Source organism: Diaphorina citri, unplaced genomic scaffold (genome assembly GCF_000475195.1).
Source record: "Diaphorina citri unplaced genomic scaffold, Diaci psyllid genome assembly version 1.1 scaffold983, whole genome shotgun sequence".
NCBI classification, from domain to species: Eukaryota; Metazoa; Arthropoda; class Insecta; order Hemiptera; family Psyllidae; genus Diaphorina; species Diaphorina citri.
This window is the reverse complement of record NW_007378414.1, coordinates 1,884-16,791: the sequence shown is the minus strand read 5'-3', so window position 1 is coordinate 16,791 and position 14,908 is coordinate 1,884. Positions and strand designations below refer to the sequence as shown.

The window sequence follows — 14,908 nt, the reverse complement described above, 5'->3', positions numbered from 1 at the left end:
TCCGCGAACAAAATCGCGAAATCACATAGGTACGATATGTGCATAGGTACGATAGGTCATGGGTAACATACCTATTATTAAAAACAGATAAACAAAATACAGTCGAACCTGGATAAACGAGAATCCAACGGACCAGCTCATTTTTTCGTTTAAGGCGGTTTAATACAACATTTTCTCGTTTATAAAGGTTTAGCAAAGTGGAAGAGCTAACTGATGAAAGCATGACAAATTTAAACAAGTTAAGAACAAATTCTGATTTATAGAGGTACCTAATTTTAAAGTTAAAAAACGCGTCCCGAATTTTTTCTGAGACAAAAACGAAAATTCGGGACAAAACGCCCCAAAAGAAAAACTGAACGGGACGCCGGGACACCCCCTGAAATTCGAGACTGTCCCGGCCAATTCGGGACGTTTGGCAAGCCTACGAATAGGTATCTGTTTTGTGCTAGATGTGCTACCTTTTTTCGGTACATTATAGGTACCCGCCACTTCCGCTCAGACCGTGTGACAGATCGCAGTCTCACAGAACTAGATCCATCAGACCATCTTAACGGTTGAAGGGGGAAAAGCTTTCAGACCGACTGACAGACATAGGACACAAGAAGTCTGTGAGATAGTCTGCACGTGAGTGGCTGACATTAGTGATGGCAAGTAGGGGAGTTGAGGGGAGATCCCTTTGAGAGGAAGGATAGTGGTGCTTCGCTATCAATGGATCACACATCACACACCACTGGTAGGTACGAGATGAGAGAGATCAGAGTTGTGATTAGTTTGTTGCCATTTATCCTTGTATTGACAAGATTGATGATTTTGTTGATGTAGGTAAGTGAATAAGTGCAAGGAATGAGATTGTACTATAGGTAAGTTCTAAGAAGTTGTATATAAGTTCTAAACCTGCCTAGGTAGTGTAGTAGGTATGGATAGATACTACTTAGTGGTTAACTCACCTGGTAAACAGGACGCAAGTTCGATCCGAGCCGAGGCATGAAATTTTATCATTTATTTGAGAATTTAAAGCTCTTCATCTTACCTTTTCGGTGGCCATTGTATAGGTGCAACAACCGTGCAAGGGAAAGATGGCGAGAAATCACAAGAATCAGCTACCCGACACTGTATTTTACACTAAATTTTCACTTGAAAAAGGGCGAAAAGTGGTTCATTTTAAGCGCGAAATAACAATTACCTATTTATTTTCATGATTTCGATGCTATACCCATATGTATAATATCCTACAATGCTGCAGTGAGCACCAAAGTTGTGACATAATAACACAAAGAAACTGCATTTACATTTACATTTTACATACATTTTACATTTACACTTGAATTAATTGTTGTAAATTGGACATTAGGTATGCATGTGAATTCCCACAACAATTAAAGTCACAATTGACAATTCTGTGAATTCTGTATTAGGGAGTCTTGGATGACCCTACTCTATGCATACCTATATTATGGCAAGTAGGCAGTTAGGTAAATGGTATTTTGTAGGTAGGTATTTCAGTAGGTGTGGATCTACCTACAGAGGTACAAAACTTACCTTGTTTTAGAGATTGATTTAGGTTTACAAGACACCTGCATCAACTATGGGATAAATCAGAGCAGGTGAGTCTGACTTATTTACTTTATCAAACCTCCGGTTTATTTAAAGGATATACATAGAACACAGACCAAACTTTTTTGCTGTTAGGATGGGTTGGGTAATTTTAAGGCAAGTACAATTCTGAGACACCTACTTTGAAGGTTGGAGATCTACTGCATGGACAACTGAATTAGTCAGATTTCCATATTATAACCTGGTGAAGAAACCAAGCTTTTAAAGGATTGCTTCTGTACCTTATTAAGTAGTATGTTGTTTGAGACCAATGAAGTTGGTGTCTTGATATTGCACTTGTCATTACCCCAACCCACCCTAACAACCTATGGTCTGGAACCCATTAAATACATGAGACTGATAGTTCACTAACCCTGTTTTATTTATGCCACCTTGTTCCACCAGGTGTCAAAACTGTACCACCGTGGCCATCAGTCATCTGTCTCCCGACCAAATGGACTACGGTGAAGACGATGATGAGACAGAAGAGCCACCACCGGCAGTTTCATCTGAGGTCGATGCAACAGCAAAGAAAACAGCAACAACAGGAGGTGAGAAAGATGAGAGTGGGAAGAAGAAGGAAGAAGTGAAGACGAGTGAGAATAAGACTGAAACGCATGTGCAATAGAGACATAGAGAGAATACCAGAACCTTGGGTTTACAAGGCTCATGTTGACAAAGCGGTGATCAAGAAAGAGCACTGGTAAAATCTCATGTTGAACTCAAAGGTCTCTTTTTTCAATTACCTATAGGAGCTAAGCTGTGGTCCTCCGGTCTTCTTTGACCAATCAACTTGAGATTTTAAGCCTAGAAATATGTCCAATTACGGACTAACAAGTTTTGTAAAGTGTCAGGGTTGCACCTTAGAAGTTGCTCTTCGACGCAGCCACTGAGATTGTACAGAACTTCAGATCGTTAAACCTAGAAAGATGTCCAAAGATCCGGATGGTGTAATGATCAACTGAACATTTAATTTGGGAGTAGGTAAATATGGTACGAAGTCGACTAACTTCAACATGGAGATCAAAGATCCGGTCTGTAATGAGAGCTAGATCTTTTCTCACATTCTGCTGTTATAATTATTAGCTTTTAGGCTATCAGAACCTATTACTTTTAATATGTGATTATTTTTGTATTACTTTTAAGGGTGCCTTTTTAGTGCTTTATTGAAGATGTATTATTTTAAATTTCGACTTTTTTTACGTATTCCTTTGTTACGATTTTACATTCCACAATGAACTAGGTACCAAATTTTCAGTATTGGTAGTGATTTTTTGTACAATTTATTTTAGATATTTTCAAGTTTGGGAAATTGGCCCAACATTCAACTTCTGACAATTTGCCGACAGTAAAATAATTCACTTTTATAGCTACTTAGGCTAAAAATGATACGAGTAGGTAGGTATTTTGTCTTAAGGTTGGGAAACAATAAAATTCTAAAACTAATTGCTGAGAACAAAATTCACTTTTAATAGGCTAGAAATAATAGCTACATACGTCTGTACCTAATTATTAGTTTATATTAGTTTATTTCATTCCTAAATGTTTTGTAAGTCTGTAACTACTGTAGTTTAGTTTACTAGTATGCTAGTATTGTGCCATATAATAAACTACACATACGTTTTTCTAAACTTGAACACAATTCTCCACATTTTTCACAAGATAGGTATTTGGTTGTTAAGGTTTACCAAAAACTAATTAAAGTTATTCATTTGGTTATGATATACGAGTACGGATCATTTAAACAAAAACAATAGATGAAAACAAAATGATACGTCTGAAAACCAATTGATTGTCCTCTCATTATTTTATTGTCAAAGAATATAAGTCTAACTATGTATTTACAAGTATAATTTAAATTACAAATCTAGGTACCTAATGCTAGAAAATAATATGTACCTATAGAAGCTCCGTCCCGCCAAGTCAACAGTTTGACAGCGTTACTAAGAGATATTATACGCTACAGAGAAAGTAGCCGTTTTCGGGTAGTTTTAGACGAAAAAATACAAACGATGGAAGAAAATTAACCATACGCTGTCGTAAATTAAGGTACTGATCTCAAGTCAACAGTTTGACAGCGTTACTAAGAGATATTATACGCTACAGAGAAAGTAGCCGTTTTCGGGTAGTTTTAGACGAAAAAATACACACGATGGAAGAATATTAACCACACGCTGTCGTAAATTAAGGTACTGATCTAATAAGTCCCTAATCCAGAGCCAGGGACCTGAAGGATCCGTTCACGGCCGAGGAGGAATCGTGGATAGATTTCCGGGAACCAGCGGGTCGTTTTCTTTCATCAGATAGCCAGGGTTCCTGGAGCAGCCATTCCCGGTTCTCTTCAATCCTTTTGTAATGTGCCTCTGAAATGGAACAAAGATTGTTAGCTTCTCACTCGCGTGTTTGGTTCTTGGTTCTATAAAACCTGATACACTGTAATATCCTGGTACGCTATGATTTTTTTTCCAACGATTAGATGGTATGTATTATAAATCGTTCGTGTGTTCTTGAAACTGGAAAAGTGTGTTACACTATGATTTTTTTTTTTTTTTTCCAACGATTGGATGGTATGTATTATAAATCGTTCGTGTGTTCTTGAAACTGGAAACGTGTGTCCACACATAGTCGACCGGTCGTCGATCGATGTCGACTGAACCGTCCACACTGCCTCGGCAACATAGATTTAGCTCGTCGATCGACGGCCGGTCGACTATGTTTGGGTTTGGGTTTGGACACACCTTAAAATTTCTGCACTGTTTCTACCGAATTACCGATCTAAACGGTGATTTATTTATTGATAATATTGATGTGATCATAAGAAAAATCGTAGGATGCCGATCGCCTTTCTTCTTGTACTTCTGATGAACTTCACGTCGACTATGTTTGGGTTTGGACACACCTTAAAATTTCTGCACTGTTTCTACCGAATTACCGATCTAAACGGTGATTTATTTATTGATGTGATCATAAGAAAAATCGTAGGATGCCGATCGCCTTTCTTCTTGTACTTCTGATGAACTTCACACCACAGTAGAAGGTTATGCCAAGACAAATATTTGCATCACCCATCCTCAGTTTCACTATTGCATTTGCCACGATCTTGTACACATAGATTCATAACTGAGGAGACTGCGGTTTGAATCTCATCAGTGGTGACAAAAAATAATCAAGTCAAAGGAAGGCCATTTGCTAGATTTATTTCAAACAAATTGGCTTCTTTCTGCAACGCTTTCAGAAGAAGGCCATTTGTAAGAAAATTAAAACGAATTTATTATTACTTTCTGCATCTGAATGGATGGCTCTGTAACTTTGTGAAGGTCTATGTTGATTACTTTCCATTTCTATATTTATTGATTACATGAAGATTACTTGAAATTACTTTACCTCTGATGTCAGCTAGTTTTCCACCACTGCCACCATACTCTTCAGGTAAAAGTTCCAGAGGGATATATTCAGTGAACGTGTCCATTGTACTGTGAAATTGCAGCTGAAACCCATTAAAAGGAATACTAGTCAATGGACGCTATACTCAAAGAATTTTCCTTTGTTTTCATAATGGGGTTTTCTTTCTATGTAACCCGTTTTTACAATAGAGCTTATTCAGCCCTAAGGATGCAATATCAAGACTGCATTTATGTAACTCCAAGTCCATGGACACTAGATAAATTCCTCTTGAAGACAGAAAATGACCGTTAGATAACTTGTGGATGGAAAAGGTCATTAGATAATATTATCCTTGCAGACGGAAAATTAGGTAACACCAGTTTACAGTTCCTCGCTTGAAACGTGAGGGTAACATTAACTATTTCAACGTACAGACAAAAGAACTTGTACTTTCATTAACGTAGACTGGAGAAGTTGTAACACGAACAAAGTAATCAAACTGGTTTATCCAGCTTGGGAACAAATGGAATCTAGAAGTTGACAATAATTGAATGTAAATAAACCCCAGTTTTTGCGAAGGTCAAGATCAGATTTTATCTCGCAGTAAGTATCTACCTACTTTTCTCATTGTACTTGATATGTGCCTAGTTTTATGTCGCATAGAACTAAGCAAAACAGGCTAGATCAGTGGTATCCAAACGATTTGGTGAAATCGTTTTCTGGACAAAATTTGCACCACCACTTTCGTGTTCCTGGTAAAAAGACCTTTAATTTGATATATAGGTGGACTAGGTTTGGATAACTCCTTCTATGGGGACAGACAGACACCGAAGCGAATACAATAGCCCGTCCACTATACCTTTTTATTACTATTGTAATAATAAAGGAAGGACGGGCTAAAAACCCTTACTTGGAATATAAGTGAAATGCTTGATATCTGGGTTATTATCAGTATCAGTTGAAAAGTAAACTTTTCTTTCTCCCCTCTTTCCTCCTTCTCCTCCTTCTTTTCTCCCCTCTTTCTCTTCCTTTTCCGTCTCCTTTTTCTCTCCCTCGTCTTTTCATCTTTCTCATTTTTTTCTCCCTTCTCTTTTTCTCCCCGCTCTTTTCCCCTCTCTTTTTTTTTGTCCCTCCTTCCTCTCACCTCTCTCTCCTTCCTCCTATCTTTTCTCTTCCTCCTCTCATACGCCCCTTTCCTTTCTCCTCGTCTTACCTCTACTCCTTTTACTCTCATTTCCTCTACTTCTCTTTCTTTCTCGCCCTCCTCTTTTCTCCCCTCCCCTCTGTTCCACCTTCTCCTCCTTCTCAAAATAGGTAACTCAGATAAAAGCACTCAATATTCAAAGTGCTAGAAATATCATAAGTTAGGAAGTTAGTACCTATAGTTAGGTGCTATTCAGATGCATACGTTAGGAAGTTAGTACCTATAGTAGGGTTGGGACATCGAGACGAAAACATCGATGTTCGATACATCGATGTTTTTAAACTTCGATATATCGAGTATCCGATGTATCGCAATCAAAAACATCGATGTTCGTTATTATCGGGATTTCGATGTTTTTCGCAAAAATATTGTAATATGAAGCGGGACAAAATAATGTAAACTTGTAAACAAAAAAAGTCCTTTCCACAGACTTTTTCTAATAATACCACAGACTTATCTGTGGTCTGTGGTCCTTTCCGCGTAAATTCCGTATGGGAAATTTTAAGTTCGAGGGATTTTTTTTGGAAACTGAGAAAAAAAAATCCACTTCATGAGGAACCACAGACATCGAACATGGATGTTTTATTTTTCGATGTTCGATGTCTGTGGTTCCTCATGAAGTGGGATTTTTTTTTCTCAGTTTCCAAAAAAATTCCCTCGAACTTATAAAAATTTCCCATACGGAATTTACGCGGAAAGGACCATAATTATATTACCGAAAATCCGAAAAACATCGAAATCCCGATAATATCGAACATCGATGTTTTTGATTACGATACATCGGATACTCGATATATCGAAGTTTAAAAACATCGATGTATCGAACATCGATGTTTTCGTCTCGATGTCCCAACCCTTGATCAGCGAGTTAGTATTGATGACATGGATGTTCTTCAGTCTCAGTGGATTTGTGTCCTGAGGAAAATGAAAAACTCCCACTGAGTATAATTTAGTGGCGAATTTGCTGAAGGTCTTGGAACCGAGGTTAAACAATCACTAAATCAGTTATTTTCGGCAAGTGACTAGTAGGGGTTGTGGAAAACTCATAGAGGGGAAGGAAAACGGGCATTTCCGTGTCCTTCCCTCAGGGGAATCGGTGGTTCCCTAGCCTCAACGGAACACACACCACTGACGGACAAAATTGCCAATATTTCGCTAGTCATTAGGGGGTCAGGGGAAGGGAGCTAATATTTGCCATGAGTATACAAATTGCACTTGTATGCAATTTATTAGACGCGGTGCATTATGAACAATATTGTACACTCAACGCAGTCATGTGGTAAGATTTATGATGTAATTCGTACAGGATGTCCCTCTAATGGTAGAAACACCTCACGTGACGTGAGAGCAGTGTGTTTTCACCTTAAGTTGCATTTCAAATCAAACTGGATGTCCTCTTTTGCCGAAGTTCCCGGGAACAATATGGGGGACCAGAACAAGTTAGACCAGTGGTAACGTGCTTGCTTGCCATGCAGAAGATCCCGGGCTAGAATCCCACCATCTTTCGATTGAAAATATTTCAACGGGTTTCTCTCTGGTGTTCTCGTGTTGACCCAGCACCTAAATGGGGAGTATTGTGTCTCTTATCGCCCATCTGATGAAGGACATACTACGGGATGGGCATGGTGATCAGCGAGTTAGTATTGATGACATGGATGTTCTTCAGTCTCAGTGGATTTGTGTCCTGAGGAAAATGAAAAACTCAATTAGCAGACCTTTCTGTGATCTCCCGGAGCTTTCTGTGATCTTCGTCTATTGCTGATATTGTCGAGACAACTTTTTAGCTTTCAATAATTTTAGATCTTTGATTTGTAGAAAAAAAACTGAGTGAACTACTCAGTCTATGAGTCATATCCTAATTCATATAACTCACTCTTCAACTCAGATACTAACTCCCAATAGGTACATCCCTTCTTTTTGATATTGTCTTTCATACTGTGCCATATTCGCCACAAATCACCCCATAGCTGCAGCCCTCGAAGCAAAGACCGGCTTTTACGCAGGCCTTACCCATATCGAAGTTGGAAATACTCGTAACTGACTTACCTTCTTTTCCCTGCAAGAACTAGGTTACGGGCTGCCTGGGGCAGACTATCCTAAACAGAAAACAGATAGTGTGCTTTCTCTGAACAGCTAGCTTTCTCCTATCCCATCCTTCTCTTTTCAATTTCAGGATGATAAGTAAGACCTGAATAGTTCAAGTTCCCTCTATCAAATCTTTTAATTCCCATTTTGTTCTTTCCCCACAGAGACTTCAGATCAGGAGACTGCAGATCCACTGACTGTTCAAGTTCCCTCTATCAAATCTTTTAATTCCCATTTTGTTCTTTCCCCACAGAGACTTCAGATCAGGAGACTGCAGATCCACTGACCGCTGTCACACTGAACTGCACAGTGGCATACATGAGCACCTGTATGTCATGGAGTAAATGCAAGACCTCGTGCCGCAGTATGGGCTCGACCAGTGTGCGGTGGTTCCATGATGGGTGCTGTGAATGTATAGGAGACACCTGCATCAACTATGGTATAAATCAGAGCAGGTGAGTCTGACTTATTTACTGTATCAAACCTCCGGTTTATTTAAAGTTAAAGGATATACATAGACATGGAGTAAATGCAAGACCTCGTGCCGCAGTATGGGCTCGACCAGTGTGCGGTGGTTCCATGATGGGTGCTGTGAATGTATAGGAGATACCTGCATCAACTATGGGATAAATCAGAGCAGGTGAGTCTGACTTATTTACTGTATCAAACCTCCGGTTTATTTAAAGGATATACATAGGTGATATTGTCTTTCATACTGTGCCATATTCGCCACAAATCACCCCATAGCTGCAGCCCTCGAAGCAAAGACCGGCTTTTACGCAGGCCCTACCCATATCGAAGTTGGAAATACTCGTAACTGACTTGGGAATCTTGAGATAATGCAATAATAGGATAGGTACATGATTCAGAGTCTACGATTGCCGCGCGAAGCAGTCTACATCTTCAAGGGTGTTTGTCATAGGTTAGTGTCTGTAGACTCTGTAGATTTTAGACAGAGTGACAGATTCTTTAAGGTCATCAAGGATAAAGTAGACCATTCATCATAACTTTTATTCCCTGCCACTTGAAAACAAACTGTGGAAAATAAAAGATGTTTCACTGTGACTTGCAGATCGGTTGTGATTTGCATACCATACCAGAGTGATTTGCTCGTCATAATAATAATAGACTCTTGAGTGGAAGATAACCACTAGGCGAGGTTAACACCGGAAGCGTTCCCTACCACCTAACCTCATACCTGTGTGATTTGCATGTACTTCCGCACGGCCCCCAAACCATACCAGAGTGATTTGCTCGTCATAATAATAATAGACTCTTGAGTGGAAGGTAACCACTAGGCGAGGTTAACACCGGAAGCGTTCTCTACCACCTAACCTCATACCTGTGTGATTTGCATGTACTTCCGCACGGCCCCCAGTGCTGACATGAGTCGCGTCAAATGTTTGAACGTAAAGCCCGCCATGTCGAATACCGGAATGTCACCATTGGGGATTTCAGTTTCCGACCGGAACCGGGTGTCGACCAGCATGAAGAAGGCCTTGCCGTAGGCGGTGAAGTCGAATTTCTCCGGATCCGTGTCTTCTAGTCGGTGTAAGTAGATTTGGTAGCCTTCTTTGGTCCGCTTGGGCAGGGTGACGGTGTCTCTGAGGAAGGGAAATTAAAGATGAGCTTATGAGGGAAGACGTCTTAAAAGAGGGCCTTAAACTCTCTTGGTACATTATACTTTTCATAGTGGTCTCCAAAACCCGCTATCTTCAAAATTAGGGTCCTCACGACGTTGAGTGTACCCCGAACTCCAAGCACAGAACCCCCCCCCCCAAAAAAAAATTCGACACCGCGGGGAATCTAAACCAGGACCTCCTACGTGCAAGCCTAGTGTGATACCCAATCGGCCACGGAGGTTGGCTAAACATAACATCAATCTGAGAGCACGGCAGTGCGCCAGGCCATGTTCCATTATGCACGCCTGTATATCTTACACTTACATTGCTCTCAGCATTGCCTGGACAGCCTCCTGTCTGGGATCTCGATTTGTGAAGAATTCCGGCGCTTCGGATCTCAGCTTGAAAAAGGAATCCATCACCGTTTTGGTCCGTTCCAAGCTTCCTCTACAGGAGAGCAGGAATCGCTCTATCAGAAAATCGTCTGCGGAGAACAGAATACATAAATTTCATTGCAAATAATTATGTAAAACTCGAACTCCCGAAGGTCAAGCTAGTGGAGCTGTAGTGGTTCAGTATATTCAGTAAACTCTGAAACTCAATCAGGAAAAGAACATTTTGCGGTTTTGCAGGGCCCAAAGATCCAATTATGCCTCTCTCTAGCGAATACTTTGCGACTTATGTACTTACAGTTGCTGATTTATTCAGAGTATTTTTGTGTCACCCGTCCATTTAAACAATGTTGACTAATTTAATCAGGCTTAAAATCGAAATTCTTTTAGTGAGGGAAAATAAATGAAATGAAGGCTTACCGATTTTCTCCGGTAGATGTGGCTGCTTGGATAGCCAATCCCGCATAGCTTCTATGTCCTGAGCATTGGCCATGGTGTGAAGTGTGCTTCAAATCTTGAACCCCTGAAACTGAAAGCAAAAATAAAGTTTCTTATGCCATCATCATGGGCGGATACACTAGGGGGGCCAAGGGAGCCCAGGCTCTCGAAAACCAGAGGGCTGTATTCACCTATGTGTTATCTTGGTATTTATTATTTCATAATAATTCATATAAATCCATTTCTTATGACGTGACGGTAGCCTTTATCCCAGAATTCGATGAGCGAAAAAACCACATTTTGAGCTTCAGAACGCATAATCCCAAATATCTACATGTACAGACTGAGGGTAAACATTGGAGGGAATCTATTGATTATTTATTTATCAAGAGAATAGTTCGCTGACTAGGTGTAGGGGCAAACAGCCCTAAAGGATGGGTTAAGCTTCTACGAATCTACGAGGTCGATTTATAGGGTACTTATAGGTAGATAGGTATTAGCTTCCTTCAACTTTGGGTTGTCAAAGCTAGAATTCTTAACAGAAATCTCATGAGTATGATAAGCTGACGAGAGATTAAATATCTTCATAATAAGCAGATATGTATAATATTTTCCACGTGTCAGTATAGTATATCATAATTTATTGGTAAAACTCATTATTCCTTACTCCACCTCGGTCATAACACCAGTTCACTAGTGCGTCAGGAAATAATGCTAATAAATCGCTACGCGTGTAAGACAGTCCATCATATAAAGATTCATGAGCTAACGCGTGTAAGCGTGTTGCCATTTCCGTTTGCTAACACTCGAAATTCTGCAGAATGTCAGGTATACGCCTGTACGGTATTTCACGTCATCAAAAATCCTGACGGCTAATTTAGGCTATTTCAGATACAGGACAGGAAGTGTGACGTCACAATGATGAAAGAAACAATAAGTTAGTATAATATACCTAACGACAGTGACTTACGTTATCTGACGTCATGACTGTTTCATTTATTTTTTCTCAATCAATCTCAGTGATGTAGGCGTTAGCTTGAATTTCAGATCTGAAGATTGGTATATTATAGGTACATATATTAGGTACCTATGTGATTTGAGTCCAACTGTACTGATTGCGGAACGACATACATTTCATGATCCATAACACGACCTTTTAAAGGTACCTATTCACAGTTGGAGTTAAACTGTTGGCATAATGGGACTAACTGTTGGCATAATGGGACTTTTTAGTCTTAGCCGACAGTATAAATAAGGTATATTAAATAAATAAATAAATAAAATAAATAAATATTTAATAAGATTTGGGGTATTTCGTGACCTTTTACTCGAGAATCTACGTTCTTTTCTAATTCTACGCAACCACATCTATGGAATATAAGCTAAATTTATCCTCTACTCATCTTTTATTGAACATACAGATGTACATCACTTTCCAAGCTTCCGTTAATACTCAAAAGCTAGTTAAAGTTCCCGATTTATAGGGTACTTATAGGTAGATAGGTATTAGCTTCCTTCAACTTTGGGTTGTCAAAGCTAGAATTCTTAACAGAAATCTCATGAGTATGATAAGCTGACGAGAGATTAAATATCTTCATAATAAGCAGATATGTATAATATTTTCCACGTGTCAGTATATCATAATTTATTGGTAACTCATTATTCCTTACTCCACCTCGGTCATACCAGAGAAATCTCATGAGTGTGATAAGCTGACGAGAGATTAAATATCTTCATAATAAGCAGATATGTATAATATTTTCCACGTGTCAGTATAGTATATCATAATTTATTGGTAAAACTCATTATTCCTTACTCCACCTCGGTCATAAGGATAAGCTGACGAGAGATTAAATATCTTCATAATAAGCAGATATGTATAATATTTTCCACGTGTCAGTATATCATAATTTATTGGTAAAACTCATTATTCCTTACTCCACCTCGGTCATAACACCAGTTCACTAGTGCGTCAGGAAATAATGCTAATAAATCGCTACGCGTGTAAGACAGTCCATCATATAAAGATTCATGAGCTAACGCGTGTAAGCGTGTTGCCATTTCCGTTTGCTAACACTCGAAATTCTGCAGAATGTCAGGTATACGCCTGTACGGTATTTCACGTCATCAAAAATCCTGACGGCTAATTTAGGCTCGCGTGTAAGACAGTCCATCATATAAAGATTCATGAGCTAACGCGTGTAAGCGTGTTGCCATTTCCGTTTGCTAACACTCGAAATTCTCATGCAGAATGCCCTGTACGCCTGTACGGTATTTCACGTCATCGAATATCCTTACGGGCAATTTAGGCAATTTCAGATACAGGACAGGAAGTGTGACGTCACAATGATGAAAGAAACAATAAGTTAGTATAATATACCTAACGACAGTGACTTACGTTATCTGACGTCATGACTGTTTCATTTATTTTTTCTCAATCAATCTCAGTGATGTAGGCGTTAGCTTGGATTTCAGATCTGAAGATTGGTATATTAAGGAGCGCGGTAGCGCTCCACCCCGCCAAGTCAAAAAAGTTTGACCGTTATAGAGTATCAGGTAGGTACCTAATGATTTCAGTTCAACTGTACTGATTACGGAACGACATACATTTCATGATCCATAACACGACCTTTTAAAGGTACCTATTCACAGTTGGAGTTAAGATTTGGGGTATTTCGTGACCTTTTACTCGAGAATCTACGTTCTTTACAACTTTTTAACCAAATCCAAGCGCATAGTGCATAACTTAGGTACCTAAATATTCTTAGAAGCTCAACCCATCCTTTGGGGCTGTTTGCCCATGCTCCTAAGCCTCGGAGTGGGCTTTTTGTGTAAGTATGATGTACCTGCCTATTGGTAGATGTGGTTTCCAGCCACATTGTTGTTTACCTACAAAGAGTGCAAAGTCATGTCACAGTTTACAATTCACGTCACATGACATCGTTCAGAATGCAACATGCCAATAATGATAACTAATGACATATAAAGTGACATGTGGAAATATAACATAACATAACATGACTATAATATCCTGATGGAGGAAGCAAATTATTGCAATTAATTCATCAATTAACTACCTACCTACCTTGTTAACAATGTTTAATATAATTAATATACCTATGCGAGTCGAGGATTTCATTAATTACCTATTTATACTTCAGACTGGATATTACCTATATGTAGATATTAGTCATTCTTTAATAAATTAGACGCATGGGGAGCAGCCAACTTTGCCAATCCGAAGAAAGAGGTTGGTCATTAGAGGTTTTTGTAAGGTGTTCTCACCAACAAACATCATTACATTCATTACGGTCACCTCATTTACTGAATTCTCCATAAGTTGAATCGAATTTTCCGTCAAACCAAAAGAATCACCCTACTACCGTAGCGTAGTGGGCTCCAGTAAGTAAGTAACTAAGTAAGTATCTACTTATTATTATGTTAGGTAAGAGGTACCCAAGTATCTACTTACGATTACCTACCCAAATACCTATTGGCAATTGCAGACGTCTGGCGTCTGTTGGAGAGCCGTTCCAAGAATCCAAGAAAACAATCAGCAATTTTCAAGAGCTTTTTCTTGTTTTTGGTTGTCACCTCTTTGATAGGGGCAATCAGAGACTAATGACGATTATGTATTGGTAATCGCGGACGTACTTTTTGACCTACAACTTATGATAATTCAGACTGTTGACATGTAATACTCACTATTAGGAGATTAGTCGAGATAATCAGTTCAGCTGATTACCACGAGACGCAATGCAGTAATTATATGGTAGATATTGTGGCAGTGATGTGTCGTGACATGTTTCCAGGGGGGAAGTCTGGACATCTTATGTCCAGGTCTCGGGCCATTTCAAAGAAAGCAGATTCGCCACTGAGTATAATTTAGTGGCGAATTTGCTGAAGGTCTTGGAACCGAGGTTAAACAATCACTAAATCAGTTATTTTCGGCAAGTGACAAGTAGGGGTTGTGGAAAACTCATAGAGGGGAAGGAAAACGGGCATTCCCGTGTCCTCCCCTCAGGGGAATCGGTGGTTCCCTAGCCTCAACGGAACACACACCACTGACGGACAAAATTGCCAATATTTCGCTAGTCATTAGGGGGTCAGAGGAAGGGAGCTAATATTTGCCATGGGTATACAAATTGCACTGGTATGCAATTTATTAGACGCGGTGCATTATGAACAAT

At 39.4% G+C, this 14,908-nt stretch overlaps 2 protein-coding genes across 2 annotated transcripts; one reads left to right on the top strand and one right to left on the bottom strand.

Annotated features, from left to right (window-relative positions):
* The first annotated feature begins 1,076 nt into the window (after window positions 1–1,076).
* Window positions 1,077–2,238, top strand: LOC103513542. The gene is made up of 3 exons (XM_008478379.2): window positions 1,077–1,112; window positions 1,552–1,604; window positions 1,999–2,238. Exons 1-3 carry the CDS (start codon window positions 1,077–1,079, stop codon window positions 2,219–2,221), a joined length of 312 nt encoding a protein of 103 aa, XP_008476601.1. The 3' UTR covers window positions 2,222–2,238.
* Window positions 2,239–2,745: 507 nt separating this feature from the next.
* On the bottom strand, window positions 2,746–10,809 carry LOC103513541 (alpha-tocopherol transfer protein-like). Its single transcript, XM_026826711.1, has 8 exons — window positions 10,701–10,809; window positions 10,213–10,372; window positions 9,609–9,870; window positions 7,792–7,865; window positions 5,465–5,489; window positions 4,978–5,116; window positions 3,791–3,956; window positions 2,746–3,653 (listed from the first exon to the last, which is right to left on the bottom strand). The coding sequence occupies exons 1-7, from the start codon at window positions 10,771–10,773 to the stop codon at window positions 3,802–3,804; spliced, it is 888 nt and encodes a 295-aa protein (XP_026682512.1). The 5' UTR covers window positions 10,774–10,809; the 3' UTR covers window positions 2,746–3,653; window positions 3,791–3,801.
* Between the last annotated feature and the right edge of the window lie 4,099 nt (window positions 10,810–14,908).

Coding starts and splice junctions, on each gene's coding strand:
- LOC103513541 (XM_026826711.1), bottom strand. CDS start 10,773: ATGGCCAATGCTCAGGACATAGAAGCTATGCGGGATTGGCTATCCAAG. Junction 7,866..9,608: donor AGTACATGCAAATCACACAG/GTATGAGGTTAG, acceptor CATTTTCCTCAG/GACACAAATCCACTGAGACT. Junction 5,490..7,791: donor ATCACCATGCCCATCCCGTA/GTATGTCCTTCA, acceptor TTTGTTCCCAAG/CTGGATAAACCAGTTTGATT.
- LOC103513542 (XM_008478379.2), top strand. CDS start 1,077: ATGGCGAGAAATCACAAGAATCAGCTACCCGACACT. Junction 1,113..1,551: donor AGAATCAGCTACCCGACACT/GTATTTTACACT, acceptor CTTGTTTTAGAG/ATTGATTTAGGTTTACAAGA. Junction 1,605..1,998: donor TATGGGATAAATCAGAGCAG/GTGAGTCTGACT, acceptor TTGTTCCACCAG/GTGTCAAAACTGTACCACCG.